At 48.7% G+C, this 16,886-nt stretch overlaps 1 protein-coding gene across 1 annotated transcript in view; it reads right to left on the reverse strand.

Annotated features, from left to right (window-relative positions):
• Positions 1-8,765, reverse strand: part of bmpr2b (bone morphogenetic protein receptor, type II b (serine/threonine kinase)) — a 150,971-nt gene extending 142,206 nt beyond the window's left edge. Inside the window, exon 1 of the mRNA XM_046294789.1 lies at positions 7,463-8,765. Within this exon, the coding sequence (XP_046150745.1) occupies positions 7,463-7,784 (322 nt within the window). The 5' untranslated portion in view covers positions 7,785-8,765. The remainder of the gene's footprint in view (positions 1-7,462) is intronic.
• Between the last annotated feature and the right edge of the window lie 8,121 nt (positions 8,766-16,886).

Genomic DNA, 16,886 nt, shown 5'->3' on the forward strand with positions numbered 1-16,886 from the left:
GGGTTGAGGAATAGCATGGGGTGTGAGGGGTCTGGGGTCTGGGTTGAGGAATAGCATGGGGTGTGAGGGGTCTGGGGTCTGGGTTGAGGAATAGCATGGGGTGTGAGGGGTCTGGGGTCTGGGGTGGGAATAGCATGGGGTGTGAGGGGTCTGGGGTCTGGGTTGAGGAATAGCTGGGGTCTGGGTTGAGGAATAGCATGGGGTGTGAGGGGTCTGGGGTAGGAATAGCATGGGGTGTGAGGGGTCTGGGGTGGGAATAGCATGGGGTGTGAGGGGTCTGGGGTCTGGGGTGGGAATAGCATGGGGTGTGAGGGGTCTGGGTTGAGGAATAGCATGGGGTGTGAGGGGTCTGGGGTCTGGGTTGAGGAATAGCATGGGGTGTGAGGGGTCTGGGGTGGGAATAGCATGGGGTGTGAGGGGTCTGGGTTGAGGAATAGCATGGGGTGTGAGGGGTCTGGGTTGAGGAATAGCATGGGGTGTGAGGGGTCTGGGGTCTGGGTTGAGGAATAGCATGGGGTGTGAGGGGTCAGGGTTGAGGAATAGCATGGGGTGTGAGGGGTCTGGGGTAGGAATAGCATGGGGTGTGAGGGGTCTGGGGTGGGAATAGCATGGGGTGTGAGGGGTCTGGGGTGGGAATAGCATGGGGTGTGAGGGGTCTGGGTTGAGGAATAGCATGGGGTGTGAGGGGTCTGGGGTCTGGGTTGAGGAATAGCATGGGGTGTGAGGGGTCTGGGGTGGGAATAGCATGGGGTGTGAGGGGTCTGGGTTGAGGAATAGCATGGGGTGTGAGGGGTCTGGGTTGAGGAATAGCATGGGGTGTGAGGGGTCTGGGTTGAGGAATAGCATGGGGTGTGAGGGGTCTGGGTTGAGGAATAGCATGGGGTGTGAGGGGTCTGGGTTGAGGAATAGCATGGGGTCTGGGGTCTGGGTTGAGGAATAGCATGGGGTGTGAGGGGTCTGGGGTCTGGGTTGAGGAATAGCATGGGGTGTGAGGGGTCTGGGGTCTGGGGTGGGAATAGCATGGGGTGTGAGGGGTCTGGGTTGAGGAATAGCATGGGGTGTGAGGGGTCTGGGGTCTGGGTTGAGGAATAGCATGGGGTGTGAGGGGTCTGGGTTGAGGAATAGCATGAGGTGTGAGGAGTCTGGGGTGGGAATAGCATGGGGTGTGAGGGGTCTGGGGTGGGAATAGCATGGGGTGTGAGGGGTCTGGGGTGGGAATAGCATGGGGTGTGAGGGGTCTGGGGTCTGGGGTGGGAATAGCATGGGGTGTGAGGGGTCTGGGTTGAGGAATAGCATGGGGTGTGAGGGGTCTGGGGTCTGGGTTGAGGAATAGCATGGGGTGTGAGGGGTCTGGGGTCTGGGTTGAGGAATAGCATGGGGTGTGAGGGGTCTGGGATGGGAATAGCATGGGGTGTGAGGGGTCTGGGTTGAGGAATAGCATGGGGTGTGAGGGGTCTGGGGTCTGGGTTGAGGAATAGCATGGGGTGTGAGGGGTCTGGGATGGGAATAGCATGGGGTGTGAGGGGTCTGGGTTGAGGAATAGCATGGGGTGTGAGGGGTCTGGGGTCTGGGGTGAGGAATAGCATGGGGTGTGAGGGGTCTGGGGTGGGAATAGCATGGGCTGTGAGGGGTCTGGGGTCTGGGTTGAGGAATAGCATGGGGTGTGAGGGGTCTGGGGTCTGGGTTGAGGAATAGCATGGGGTGTGAGGGGTCTGGGTTGAGGAATAGCATGGGGTGTGAGGGGTCTGGGGTCTGGGTTGAGGAATAGCATGGGGTGTGAGGGGTCTGGGTTGAGGAATAGCATGGGGTGTGAGGGGTCTGGGGTCTGGGTTGAGGAATAGCATGGGGTGTGAGGGGTCTGGGGTGGGAATAGCATGGGGTGTGAGGGGTCTGGGTTGAGGAATAGCATGGGGTGTGAGGGGTCTGGGGTGGGAATAGCATGGGGTGTGAGGGGTCTGGGGTCTGGGTTGAGGAATAGCATGGGGTGTGAGGGGTCTCGGGTCTGGGTTGAGGAATAGCATGGGGTGTGAGGGGTCTGGGATGGGAATAGCATGGGGTGTGAGGAGTCTGGGTTGAGGAATAGCATGGGGTGTGAGGGGTCTGGGATGGGAATAGCATGGGGTGTGAGGAGTCTGGGTTGAGGAATAGCATGGGGTGTGAGGGGTCTGGGTTGAGGAATAGCATGTGGTGTCTGGGGTCTGGGTTGAGGAATAGCATGTGGTGTGAGGGGTCTGGGGTCTGGGGTGGGAATAGCATGGGGTGTGAGGGGTCTGGGTTGAGGAATAGTATGGGGTGTGAGGGGTCTGGGTTGAGGAATAGCATGGGGTGTGAGGGGTCTGGGGTCTGGGTTTAGGAATAGCATGGGGTGTGAGGGGTCTGGGTTGAGGAATAGCATGGGGTGTGAGGGGTCAGGGGTGAGGAATAGCATGGGGTGTGAGGGGTCTGTGAGTGGCTTTGCCTATTGTTTGGGATTCCTCATGTCTTACTCATTGGAAGAAAAAAAGTTTGGTCCGAACCGGATGTTCGGTACTATATTGATTTAATATTATATGAATGATATACATTTTTTTTTTAAATTGCCAATTTGGGTGCAATCAATTATCCTAATTTCTCAGGGGTTCAAAATATGTTATATTTCAACAAAAAGAATGTTGCAGGAATGCTTATCTTCTCTGTTCCTAACAGCAGAAACCGTTTCAAAACAACTTGAGATGGTGGGTTTCATGGCTTGCTGAAACGACCAGATGGCCACACCAGATAATATGATATAACCAACATTATACTGGTAGTTACAGGTGTGTCTAGACGTTGCCAGACCAGATGGAATGACCTCGCTACAGATGGACACACCAGATAATATGATATAACCAACATTATACTGGTAGTTACAGGTGTGTCTAGACGTTGCCAGACCAGATGGAATGACCTCGCTACAGATGGACACACCAGATAATATGATATAACCAACATTATACTGGTAGTTACAGGTGTGTCTAGACGTTGCCAGACCAGATGGAATGACCTCGCTACAGATGGACGCACCAGATAATATGATATAACCAACATTATACTGGTAGTTACAGGTGTGTCTAGACGTTGCCAGACCAGATGGACTGACCTCGCTACAGATGGCCACACCAGATAATATGATATAACCAACATTATACTGGTAGTTACAGGTGTGTCTAGACGTTGCCAGACCAGATGGAATGACCTCGCTACAGATGGACACACCAGATAATATGATATAACCAACATTATACTGGTAGTTACAGGTGTGTCTAGACGTTGCCAGACCAGATGGAATGACCTCGCTACAGATGGACACACCAGATAATATGATATAACCAACATTATACTGGTAGTTACAGGTGTGTCTAGACGTTGCCAGACCAGATGGAATGACCTCGCTACAGATGGACACACCAGATAATATGACACACCAGATAATATGATATAACCAACATTATACTGGTAGTTACAGGTGTGTCTAGACGTTGCCAGACCAGATGGAATGACCTCGCTACAGATGGACGCACCAGATAATATGATATAACCAACATTATACTGGTAGTTACAGGTGTGTCTAGACGTTGCCAGACCAGATGGAATGACCTCGCTACAGATGGACACACCAGATAATATGATATAACCAACATTATACTGGTAGTTACAGGTGTGTCTAGACGTTGCCAGACCAGATGGAATGACCTCGCTACAGATGGCCACACCAGATAATATGATATAACCAACATTATACTGGTAGTTACAGGTGTGTCTAGACGTTGCCAGACCAGATGGAATGACCTCGCTACAGATGGACACACCAGATAATATGATATAACCAACATTATACTGGTAGTTACAGGTGTGTCTAGACGTTGCCAGACCAGATGGAATGACCTCGCTACAGATGGCCACACCAGATAATATGATATAACCAACATTATACTGGTAGTTACAGGTGTGTCTAGACGTTGCCAGACCAGATGGAATGACCTCGCTACAGATGGACACACCAGATAATATGATATAACCAACATTATACTGGTAGTTACAGGTGTGTCTAGACGTTGCCAGACCAGATGGAATGACCTCGCTACAGATGGACGCACCAGATAATATGATATAACCAACATTATACTGGTAGTTACAGGTGTGTCTAGACGTTGCCAGACCAGATGGAATGACCTCGCTACAGATGGACACACCAGATAATATGATATAACCAACATTATACTGGTAGTTACAGGTGTGTCTAGACGTTGCCAGACCAGATGGAATGACCTCGCTACAGATGGACACACCAGATAATATGATATAACCAACATTATACTGGTAGTTACAGGTGTGTCTAGACGTTGCCAGACCAGATGGAATGACCTCGCTACAGATGGACACACCAGATAATATGATATAACCAACATTATACTGGTAGTTACAGGTGTGTCTAGACGTTGCCAGACCAGATGGAATGACCTCGCTACAGATGGACACACCAGATAATATGATATAACCAACATTATACTGGTAGTTACAGGTGTGTCTAGACGTTGCCAGACCAGATGGAATGACCTCGCTACAGATGGACACACCAGATAATATGATATAACCAACATTATACTGGTAGTTACAGGTGTGTCTAGACGTTGCCAGACCAGATGGAATGACCTCGCTACAGATGGACACACCAGATAATATGATATAACCAACATTATACTGGTAGTTACAGGTGTGTCTAGACGTTGCCAGACCAGATGGAATGACCTCGCTACAGATGGACACACCAGATAATATGATATAACCAACATTATACTGGTAGTTACAGGTGTGTCTAGACGTTGCCAGACCAGATGGAATGACCTCGCTACAGATGGACACACCAGATAATATGATATAACCAACATTATACTGGTAGTTACAGGTGTGTCTAGACGTTGCCAGACCAGATGGAATGACCTCGCTACAGATGGACACACCAGATAATATGATATAACCAACATTATACTGGTAGTTACAGGTGTGTCTAGACGTTGCCAGACCAGATGGAATGACCTCGCTACAGATGGACACACCAGATAATATGATATAACCAACATTATACTGGTAGTTACAGGTGTGTCTAGACGTTGCCAGACCAGATGGAATGACCTCGCTACAGATGGACACACCAGATAATATGATATAACCAACATTATACTGGTAGTTACAGGTGTGTCTAGACGTTGCCAGACCAGATGGAATGACCTCGCTACAGATGGACACACCAGATAATATGATATAACCAACATTATACTGGTAGTTACAGGTGTGTCTAGACGTTGCCAGACCAGATGGAATGACCTCGCTACAGATGGACACACCAGATAATATGATATAACCAACATTATACTGGTAGTTACAGGTGTGTCTAGACGTTGCCAGACCAGATGGAATGACCTCGCTACAGATGGACACACCAGATAATATGATATAACCAACATTATACTGGTAGTTACAGGTGTGTCTAGACGTTGCCAGACCAGATGGAATGACCTCGCTACAGATGGACACACCAGATAATATGATATAACCAACATTATACTGGTAGTTACAGGTGTGTCTAGACGTTGCCAGACCAGATGGAATGACCTCGCTACAGATGGACACACCAGATAATATGATATAACCAACATTATACTGGTAGTTACAGGTGTGTCTAGACGTTGCCAGACCAGATGGAATGACCTCGCTACAGATGGACACACCAGATAATATGATATAACCAACATTATACTGGTAGTTACAGGTGTGTCTAGACGTTGCCAGACCAGATGGAATGACCTCGCTACAGATGGACACACCAGATAATATGATATAACCAACATTATACTGGTAGTTACAGGTGTGTCTAGACGTTGCCAGACCAGATGGAATGACCTCGCTACAGATGGACACACCAGATAATATGATATAACCAACATTATACTGGTAGTTACAGGTGTGTCTAGACGTTGCCAGACCAGATGGAATGACCTCGCTACAGATGGACACACCAGATAATATGATATAACCAACATTATACTGGTAGTTACAGGTGTGTCTAGACGTTGCCAGACCAGATGGAATGACCTCGCTACAGATGGACACACCAGATAATATGATATAACCAACATTATACTGGTAGTTACAGGTGTGTCTAGACGTTGCCAGACCAGATGGAATGACCTCGCTACAGATGGACACACCAGATAATATGATATAACCAACATTATACTGGTAGTTACAGGTGTGTCTAGACGTTGCCAGACCAGATGGAATGACCTCGCTACAGATGGACACACCAGATAATATGATATAACCAACATTATACTGGTAGTTACAGGTGTGTCTAGACGTTGCCAGACCAGATGGAATGACCTCGCTACAGATGGACACACCAGATAATATGATATAACCAACATTATACTGGTAGTTACAGGTGTGTCTAGACGTTGCCAGACCAGATGGAATGACCTCGCTACAGATGGACACACCAGATAATATGATATAACCAACATTATACTGGTAGTTACAGGTGTGTCTAGACGTTGCCAGACCAGATGGAATGACCTCGCTACAGATGGACACACCAGATAATATGATATAACCAACATTATACTGGTAGTTACAGGTGTGTCTAGACGTTGCCAGACCAGATGGAATGACCTCGCTACAGATGGACACACCAGATAATATGATATAACCAACATTATACTGGTAGTTACAGGTGTGTCTAGACGTTGCCAGACCAGATGGAATGACCTCGCTACAGATGGACACACCAGATAATATGATATAACCAACATTATACTGGTAGTTACAGGTGTGTCTAGACGTTGCCAGAGATCTTTCGACTGACATGGTATTTGCGATACTGTCTTCGTTCCTCGTTTTGTGGAAACAGGAGTCTCATACAATGTCTGTGTCCAATTGCGGGGGTCCGTTTGAATTTTAAAAAATGCTCATTTGTTTAAAAAAAAAAAAATACAAAATGAGACTCCTGTTCCCAAGAATTGAGGATGAAGAGGGTTTCACGAATACCAGGTTAAAAATGACCAGTATAAATGGTCCAAATTGTTTTGGTTAAATCACATTATCTGTCTGGTGTTACAATCTGTAGCTCGGAAAGGCCCAGGTAATAGAATAGTCAATATAAACTGGGTGGTTTGGAGCCCTGAATGCTGATTGGCTGACAGCCGTGGTATATCAGACCATATACAATGGATATGACAAAACATTCATTTTTACTGCTCTAATTACGTTGGTAACCAGTTTAAAATAGCGATAAAGCACCTCGGGGGTTTATGAGATATGGTTAAAATATATATATATCCATTATCTCAAACCTATTTTCCAATGACATCATATGGAAATGTATTTATGTATACTTATTCCATCGCATTAAGCAAAACATCGCAAGGCCAAGAAAGGTTCAACTTACCAGCGACGGGACTGAGGAGCAGGATGCCGAACAGCCCCAGTGCCAGCCCCGACGTTCGGCCCAGGATGCCGAACAGCCCTGGTGCCAGCCCCGGTGCCAGCCCCGACGTTCGGCCCAGGATGCCGAACAGCCCTGGTGCCAGCCCCGGTGCCAGCCCCGACGTTCGGCCCAGGATGCCGAACAGCCCCAGTGCCAGCCCCGGTGCCAGCCCCGACGTTCGGCCCAGGACTGCCATGGCTGGTGGGATTAATTGGGACGGGCGGTTTCTCCAAGAACTTCTCCTTATTTCACCCCCTTCAATCTGTGAGCTCGACGAGCACATTCGCCCGGACTATCTAATAATCTAACATAATCAAATACGATGGCTGAATAAATGTCTTCTTGGTTTAACAGTTGATATTCATGATTTGTTTTATCTAACCTTGATTGTCCAAACAGTCATTTAGGTCCCAGACAGTGCAACAACAAACAAAAAAATGTGATTTAAAAAAAAATGTTAAAAATCACAAGCTAACATCAATATTGCAACAATTGATGAGCTATGAAAATATCTAAAGTTGTCTGTCTACTTTAGGACCCAGCTAGCTATTGTTTTTGATTGCCAAAACGTTTTATTTCGACATCCGAGTCTCCTCTGTACTGGGCTACAGTAACGTTACCTACAGTCATCAGACATGAACCAGAACTAACAAGCAAAACAGCATTCACGAAAGAAAGAAAATATATATATATATATACACTTCAAAACAACTATCTAGCACGCTTTTTATGATAGGATTTTACAAATCCATGAAACGCAGCTAAAGTAACCTTACATTTCCCCAAAGGCCAACTAACGTTAGACAACTAGACACAGTCATATATTTTTGGTGTGGCTGGTACTGTCATGTGTATTTCTGACATCTGATCGGAGAGATCACCACGAAGATTATACTCATTTAGCTAAACGATTTGGCTAAATTGATGATCCAACTTGTTTTAAATATATATTCCGATCAAATCCGTGTGATATCCAACACGCAGACGAGAAGGGAAGAAATCCTCTCCTGCCCAGATGAAAATGTTTCACGTCGCGCAACACTGACTGGTAGCGGGTCGGTACGCAGAGACTGTGGCGAATAGACTCCCAAAAAAAGGCCTTTTAACCCGAAGAGAGGAAAAAAATGGTTGATTTAAAAATGTTGTATTATTCAAAACAGATTTCCAGTAACTATTATATGTAGCTAAAATGTCAATTGAATTGTTCTACGTCCCTTTTAACCACCATAGCGTTCTGTTATCCGCGCCCAGCCTTCAACTTCGCTTCTGTACAGTCTGGGGCCGAGCTGCTACTGGGCTGGCTCATTCCGACGTTATGGTGCCTCCTCGTTTTGGTGAGGGAAGTATATATATATATATATATATATATATATATATATATATATATATATTTACATTTTACTATTCTATCTGATAAAGTACATGTTTGACTTTCAGAAAAACATATTGGTCATTCTCAGGCACTTAAATTTTTGTTGGTGCATTTTTCAAACTGTTAGGTGCGTAATCTTACAGGATGGAAACGTGGGGCCTATATTAGCCATAGCTCTGTGAGTGAGCAAGCATAATGGTGAACAAAATCAACAGGATTTTAACTTCTCTGTCAAACATATTTTAACATTTTGAAATGTTGTTAATTTTCGCTATAATTTTACACTAAATGAGAAGTGATATTTGCTGGGACAGAAAAGGTTTCCATAATATTGGAATGAACCAGCTGGCTACGCGCAGGCAGACAGACCGAGGCCCGCCTTGTTCTCACCGGTCATTATCAACACAACGTCACAGTAAACTGCACTGCGGAGAATTCCGTCTGTCTGCTGGGGGTAAAGGCGACCCCCAGGTCCGCTAAAAACAACTAGGTTTTGTTTTCAAATGATTGTTAAATAAATGTTACAACTTTTTTTGGAGGATTGGATATCATCACCGATTATTCCACATTTCATCGGAGTCAAGCCATCTACATATAGAATTTGATGCATATGTTTGATTTATCCAAACTATGGACCACACAGAACGCACTGCAACTACCTCTGCAATGCAATGCTGCAAGGCAAACGTGGTTTTCCTTTGGAAATTAATTTACTTCTGGTGTACCAAACCACAATTGTATTTGGAAAAATTTATTTTACCTTTATTTAACTAGGCAAGTCAGTTAAGAACAAATTCTTATTTTCAATGATGACCTAGGAACAGTGGGTTAACTGGTCTAGGAACAGTGGGTTAACTGGTCTAGGAACAGTGGGTTAACTGGTCTAGGAACAGTGGGTTAACTGGTCTAGGAACAGTGGGTTAACTGGTCTAGGAACAGTGGGTTAACTGGCCTAGGAACAGTGGGTTAACTGGTCTAGGAACAGTGGGTTAACTGGTCTAGGAACAGTGGGTTAACTGGTCTGGGAACAGTGGGTTAACTGGTCTGGGAACAGTGGGTTAACTGCCTGTTCAGGGGTAGAACGACTGATTTTTACCTTGTCAGTTTAGGGATTCAATCTTGCAACCTTTCGTAACTAGTCCAACGCTCTAACCACTAGGCTACCTGCCTCCTCTAACCACTAGGCTACCTGCCTCCTCTAACCACTAGGCTACCTGCCTCCTCTAACCACTAGGCTACCTGCCTCCTCTAACCACTAGGCTACCTGCCTCCTCTAACCACTAGGCTACCTGCCTCCTCTAACCACTAGGCTACCTGCCTCCTCTAACCACTAGGCTACCTGCCTCCTCTAACCACTAGGCTACCTGCCTCCTCTAACCACTAGGCTACCTGCCTCCTCTAACCACTAGGCTACCTGCCTCCTCTAACCACTAGGCTACCTGCCTCCTCTAACCACTAGGCTACCTGCCTCCTCTAACCACTAGGCTACCTGCCTCCTCTAACCACCAGGCTACCTGCCTCTCTCCTCTAACCACTAGGCTACCTGCCTCCTCTAACCACTAGGCTACCTGCCTCTCTCCTCTAACCACTAGGCCTCCTGCCTCCTCTAACCACGAGGCTACCTGCCTCCTCTAACCACTAGGCTACCTGCCTCCTCTAACCACTAGGCTACCTGCCTCCTCTAACCACTAGGCTACCTGCCTCCTCTAACCACCAGACTACCTGCCTCCTCTAACCACTAGGCTACCTGCCTCCTCTAACCACCAGGCTACCTGCCTCCTCTAACCACTAGGCTACCTGCCTCCTCTAACCACTAGGCTACCTGCCTCCTCTAACCACTAGGCTACCTGCCTCCTCTAACCACTAGACTACCTGCCTCCTCTAACCACTAGGCTACCTGCCTCCTCTAACCACTAGGCTACCTGCCTCCTCTAACCACTAGGCTACCTGCCTCCTCTAACCACTAGGCTACCTGCCTCCTCTAACCACTAGGCTACCTGCCTCCTCTAACCACTAGGCTACCTGCCGCCCCAACGCTATTGGTGTGATCAAGGCGTTACGCCTCATGTCCACCAGATGCATCAAACTCCCGAGTGGCGCAGCGGCCTAAGGCACTGCATCTCAGTGTAAGAGGCATCACTACAGTCCCTGGTTTGATTCCAGGCTGTATCACATCCGGCCGTGATTGGGAGTCCCATAGGGCGGCGCACAATTGGCCCAGCATCGTCTGGGTTTGGGCCGGGGAAAGGCCGTCATTGTAAATAACAATTTGTTCTTAACTGACTTGCCTAGTCAAATTAAAAAATGTGCATTCTGGGCGGAAGTCATTCATTGTCAACGGAGCAGTCCGCAATGCTAGGTTTGGGGGCACCTCACTAGGCTGCGGTGCGTTGTGTGTGCCGCATGTCTCTACATATATTCAACCGCTGCTCTACCATGTGGTGCCACAAACACAGATACCAACCAGCTACCTTTTAAAAGTGAAGCAATCGTGATTAAAGAGTGACTGCCCCTAAAAAGCAAATAATCCCTTTGGAAACAGCCGATTTGGCATCGTTATGATTCAGAAACATTGATTCTGGTGTCAAAATGGACTTCAAAGTGTAAATAGGATCAATTTGGTCATAAAGTCAGTCTCGTCTGAAAAGGTGTTTAAACCTGAGTGTGTCACAATGAGTTGAGTTTGGATTATAATTATGTCAACAAATCATGCCCCATTTTGCCAAGCTCCACATTAAAATCGCCCCTCCGCCCACTTTGCTTCCCTTCATGGAATGGGGCCACGCCTTCCTCCCACTTTGCTTCCCTTCATTGAATGGGGCCACGCCTTCCTCCCACTTTGCTTCCCTTCATTGAATGGGGCCACGCCTCCTCCGCCCACTTTGCTTCCCTTCATTGAATGGGGCCACGCCTCCTCCGCCCACTTTGCTTCCTTTCATTGAATGGGGCCACGCCTCCTCCGCCCACTTTGCTTCCCTTCATTGAATGGGGCCACGCCCCTCCGCCCACTTTGCTTCCCTTCATTGAATGGGGCCACGCCTCCTCCGCCCACTTTGCTTCCCTTCATTGAATGGGGCCACGCCTCCTCCGCCCACTTTGCTTCCCTTCATTGAATGGGGCCACGCCCCTCCGCCCACTTTGCTTCCCTTCATTGAATGGGGCCACGCCTCCTCCGCCCACTTTGCTTCCCTTCATTGAATGGGGCCACGCCTCCTCCGCCCAGTTTGCTTCCTTTCATTGAATGGGGCCACGCCTCCTCCGCCCACTTTGCTTCCCTTCATTGAATGGGGCCACGCCCCTCCGCCCACTTTGCTTCCCTTCATTGAATGGGGCCACGCCTCCTCCGCCCACTTTGCTTCCCTTCATTGAATGGGGCCACGCCTCCTCCGCCCACTTTGCTTCCCTTCATTGAATGGGGCCACGCCTCCTCCGCCCACTTTGCTTCCCTTCATTGAATGGGGCCACGCCTCCTCCGCCCACTTTGCTTCCCTTCAGTGAATGGGGCCACGCCTTCCTCCCACTTTGCTTCCCTTCATTGAATGGGGCCACGCCTTCCTCCCACTTTGCTTCCCTTCATTGAATGGGGCCATGCCTCCTCCGCCCACTTTGCTTCCCTTCATTGAATGGGGCCACGCCTCCTCCGCCCACTTTGCTTCCCTTCATTGAATGGGTCCACGCCTCCTCCGCCCACTTTGCTTCCCTTCATTGAATGGGGCCACGCCTCCTCCGCCCACTTTGCTTCCCTTCATTGAATGGGGCCACGCCTCCTCCGCCCACTTTGCTTCCCTTCATTGAATGGGGCCACGCCCCTCCGCCCACTTTGCTTCCCTTCATTGAATGGGGCCACGCCTCCTCCGCCCACTTTGCTTCCCTTCATTGAATGGGGCCACGCCTCCTCCGCCCACTTTGCTTCCCTTCATTGAATGGGGCCACGCCTCCTCCGCCCACTTTGCTTCCCTTCATTGAATGGGGCCACGCCTTCCTCCCACTTTGCTTCCCTTCATTGAATGGGGCCACGCCTTCCTCCCACTTTGCTTCCCTTCATTGAATGGGGCCACGCCTCCTCCGCCCACTTTGCTTCCCTTCATTGAATGGGGCCACACCTCCTCCGCCCACTTTGCTTCCCTTCATTGAATGGGGCCACACCTCCTCCGCCCACTTTGCTTCCCTTCATTGAATGGGGCCACGCCTCCTCCGCCCACTTTGCTTCCCTTCATTGAATGGGGCCACGCCTTCCTCCCACTTTGCTTCCCTTCATTGAATGGGGCCACGCCTTCCTCCCACTTTGCTTCCCTTCATTGAATGGGGCCACGCCTCCTCCGCCCACTTTGCTTCCCTTCATTGAATGGGGCCACACCTCCTCCGCCCAGTTTGCTTCCCTTCATTGAATGGGGCCACGCCTCCTCCGCCCACTTTGCTTCCCTTCATTGAATGGGGCCACGCCCCTCCGCCCACTTTGCTTCCCTTCATTGAATGGGGCCACGCCTCCTCCGCCCACTTTGCTTCCCTTCATTGAATGGGGCCACACCTCCTCCGCCCACTTTGCTTCCCTTCATTGAATGGGGCCACGCCTCCTCCGCCCACTTTGCTTCCCTTCATTGAATGGGGCCACGCCTCCTCCGCCCACTTTGCTTCCCTTCATTGAATGGGGCCACACCTCCTCTGCCCACTTTGCTTCCCTTCATTGAATGGGGCCACGCCTCCTCCGCCCACTTTGCTTCCCTTCATTGAATGGGGCCACGCCTCCTCCGCCCACTTTGCTTCCCTTCATTGAATGGGGCCACGCCTCCTCCGCCCACTTTGCTTCCCTTCATTGAATGGGGCCACGCCTCCTCCGCCCACTTTGCTTCCCTTCATTGAATGGGGCCACGCCTCCTCCGCCCACTTTGCTTCCCTTCATTGAATGGGGCTCAGTTGTTTCATCGCCACCAAGCGTGGTCAAAGGATCACGGGCCCCTATATGGATTGACCTCTACAGTCAACGTTCTGCCGAAGGCCGGTAGGAAGCGGTTGGAATAGTTTCTTGGAGTTCGTCGGTCCCCAAGTCTGCACCAGTGTAACCAGTATAACCAGGGATACTGGACGATAATGACCTCTCTGGTATAACTTAGCTAATGACGTTAGATAATGTTATTGCTGGCTGTATAGGTAGCTATCGTTTGATGAAACGAGGCAGTCTAGCTAACGAGGCAGGCTAGATAATGAGGCAGTCTAGCTAACGAGGCAGGCTAGATAATGAGACAGTCTAGCTAACGAGGCAGGCTAGATAATGAGGCAGTCTAGCTAACGAGGCAGGCTAGATAATGAGGCAGTCTAGCTAACGAGGCAGGCTAGATAATGAGGCAGTCTAGCTAACGAGGCGGGCTAGATAACGAGGCAGGCTAGCTAACGAGGCGGGCTAGATAACGAGGCAGTCTTGCTAACGAGGCAGTCTAGCTAATGAGGCGGGCTAGATAACGAGGCAGTCTACATAACGAGGCAGGCTAGATAACGTTTCAACCTCTTTTCAATTAGGTTGTAGCTGATAACAGTGTATTGTATAGATAGTGCTGGTTATGCATCATTATCATTAAATGTCTGCTTGTTTTAGTCAATTGCAAACTACAGTACAACATCTATGCAAAGTGAAACTCGTCTAAAGACATTGCCTGTTCTCACTATTTAGAAAAACGTAATATTGTTGGGCTTCCCTCATGCTCCTTTTCATGACGGTGCTAGCAGCCACATCAAATCTAATTTTATTAGTCACATGCGCAGAATAAAACAGGTGGTTAGTTGAGGTAGTATGTACATGGAGGTAGAGTTAATTAAAGTGACTATGCATAGATGATAACAGAGAGTGGCAGTGGTGTGGAGAGGGGAGGGGGGGCAATGCAAATAGTCTGGGTAGCCATTTGACTAGATGTTCAGGAGTCTTATGGCTTGGGGGTAGAAGCTGTTTAGAAGCCTCTTGGGCCTAGACTTGGAACTCCGGTTGCCTTTCGTTAACAGAGAGAACAGTCTATGACGAGGGTGGCTGGGGGTCTTTGAACATTTTTATGGCCTTCCTCTGACACCGCCTGGTATAGATGTCCTGGATGGCAGGAAGCTTGGCCCCAGTGATGTACTGGGCCGTATGCATTACCCTCTGTAGTGCCTTGCGGTCGGAGGCCGAGCAGTTGCCGTACCAGGCAGTCAGGATGCACTCTCTGGTGCAGCTGCAGAACCTTTTGAGGATCTGAGGACCCATGCCAAATCTTTTCAGTCTCCTGAGGGGGAATAGGCTTTGTTGTGCCCTCTTCACGACTGTCTTGGTGTGCTTGGACCATGTTAGTTTGTTGGTGATGTGGACACCAAGGAACTTGAAGCTCTCAACCTGCTCCACTGCAGCCCCGTTAATGAGAATGGGGGCGTGCTCGTCCTCTTTTTCCTGTAGTCCACAATCATCTCCTTTATCTTGATCACGTTGAGGGAGAGGTTGTTGTCCTATAATATATATATATAATAATAATAATAATAATATAATAATAATATATAAATATAATAATAATATAATAATAATAATATATGCCATTTAGCAGACGCTTTTATCCAAAGCGACTTACAGTCATGTGTGCATACATTCTACGTATGGGTGGTCCCGGGGATCGAACCCACTACCCTGGCGTTACAAGCGCCATGCTCTACCAACTGAGCTACAGAAGGACCACTTGGCCAGGTCTCTGGCCTCCTCCCTATTGGCTGTCTCGTTGTTGTCGGTGATCAGGCCTACCACTGTTGTGTCATCGGCAAATTTAATGGTGTTGGAGTCTTGCTTAGCCAGGCAGTCATGAGTGAACAGGGAGTACAGGAGGGGACTGAGCACGCACCCCTGAGGGGTCCCTGTGTTGAGGATCAGCGTGGCGGATGTGTTGTTACCTACCCTTACCACCTGGGGGCGGCCCGTCAGGAAGTCCAGGATCCATTTGCAGAGGGAGGTGTTTAGTCCCAGGGTCCTTAGCTTATAGATGAGCTTTAAGGGCACTATGGTGTTGAACGCTGAGCTGTAGTCAATGAATAGCATTCTGACATAGGTGTTCCTTTTGTCCAGGTGGGAAAGGGCAGTGTGGAGTGCAATAGAGATTGCATCATCTGTGGATCTGTTTGGTCGGTATGCAAATTGGAGTGGGTCTAGTGTTTCTGGGATAATGATGTTGATGTGAGCCATGACCAGCCTTTCAAAGCATTTTATGGCTACAGACGTGAGTGCTAAGGCTTGGTAGTCATTTAGGCAGGTTACCTTCGTGTTCTTGGGCACAGGCACTATGGTGGTCTGCTTAAAAGATGTTGGTTGTACAGACTCGGGCAGACAGGGAGAGGTTGAAAATGTCAGTGAAGACACGTGCTAGTTGGTCAGTGCATGCTCGCAGTACACGTCCTGATAATCCGTCTGGCCCTGCAGCCTTGTGAATGTTGACCTGTCCAAAGGTCTTTCTCACATTGGCTGCGGAGAGCGTGATCACAGAGTCTTCTGGTACAGCTGGTGCTCTCATGCATGTTTCAGTGTTATTTGCCTCGAAGCGAGCATAGAAGTAGTTTGGCTCGTCTGGGGTAGGCTCGTGTCACATGGCAGCTCTTGGCTAAGCTTCCCTTTGTAGTCTGTAATAGTTTGCAAGCCCTGCCACATCCGACGAGCGTCAGAGCTGGTGTAGTACGACTCGATCTTAGTCCTGTGTTGACGCTTTGCCTCTTTGATGGTTCGTCGGAGGGCATAGCGGGATTTCTCATAAGCTTCCGCGTTAGAGTCCAGCTCCTTGAAAGCGGCAGCTCTAGCCTTTAGCTCAGTGCGGATGCTGCCTCTAATCCATGGCTTCTGGTTGGGGTATGTACGTACGGTCACTGTGGGGACGACGTCATAGATGCGCTTATTGATGAAGCCAATGAGTGAGTGAGTGCTTGCTATCTACCAACGGAAACATTAAGCTAGCCAAGACCAACAACACAAGCAAACGGACTGTACAGCTAGATGTAGAGAGTGGCATTACAAACAAACAG

This window comes from Oncorhynchus gorbuscha, linkage group LG01 (assembly GCF_021184085.1).
Source record: "Oncorhynchus gorbuscha isolate QuinsamMale2020 ecotype Even-year linkage group LG01, OgorEven_v1.0, whole genome shotgun sequence".
Classification (NCBI taxonomy): domain Eukaryota; kingdom Metazoa; phylum Chordata; class Actinopteri; order Salmoniformes; family Salmonidae; genus Oncorhynchus; species Oncorhynchus gorbuscha.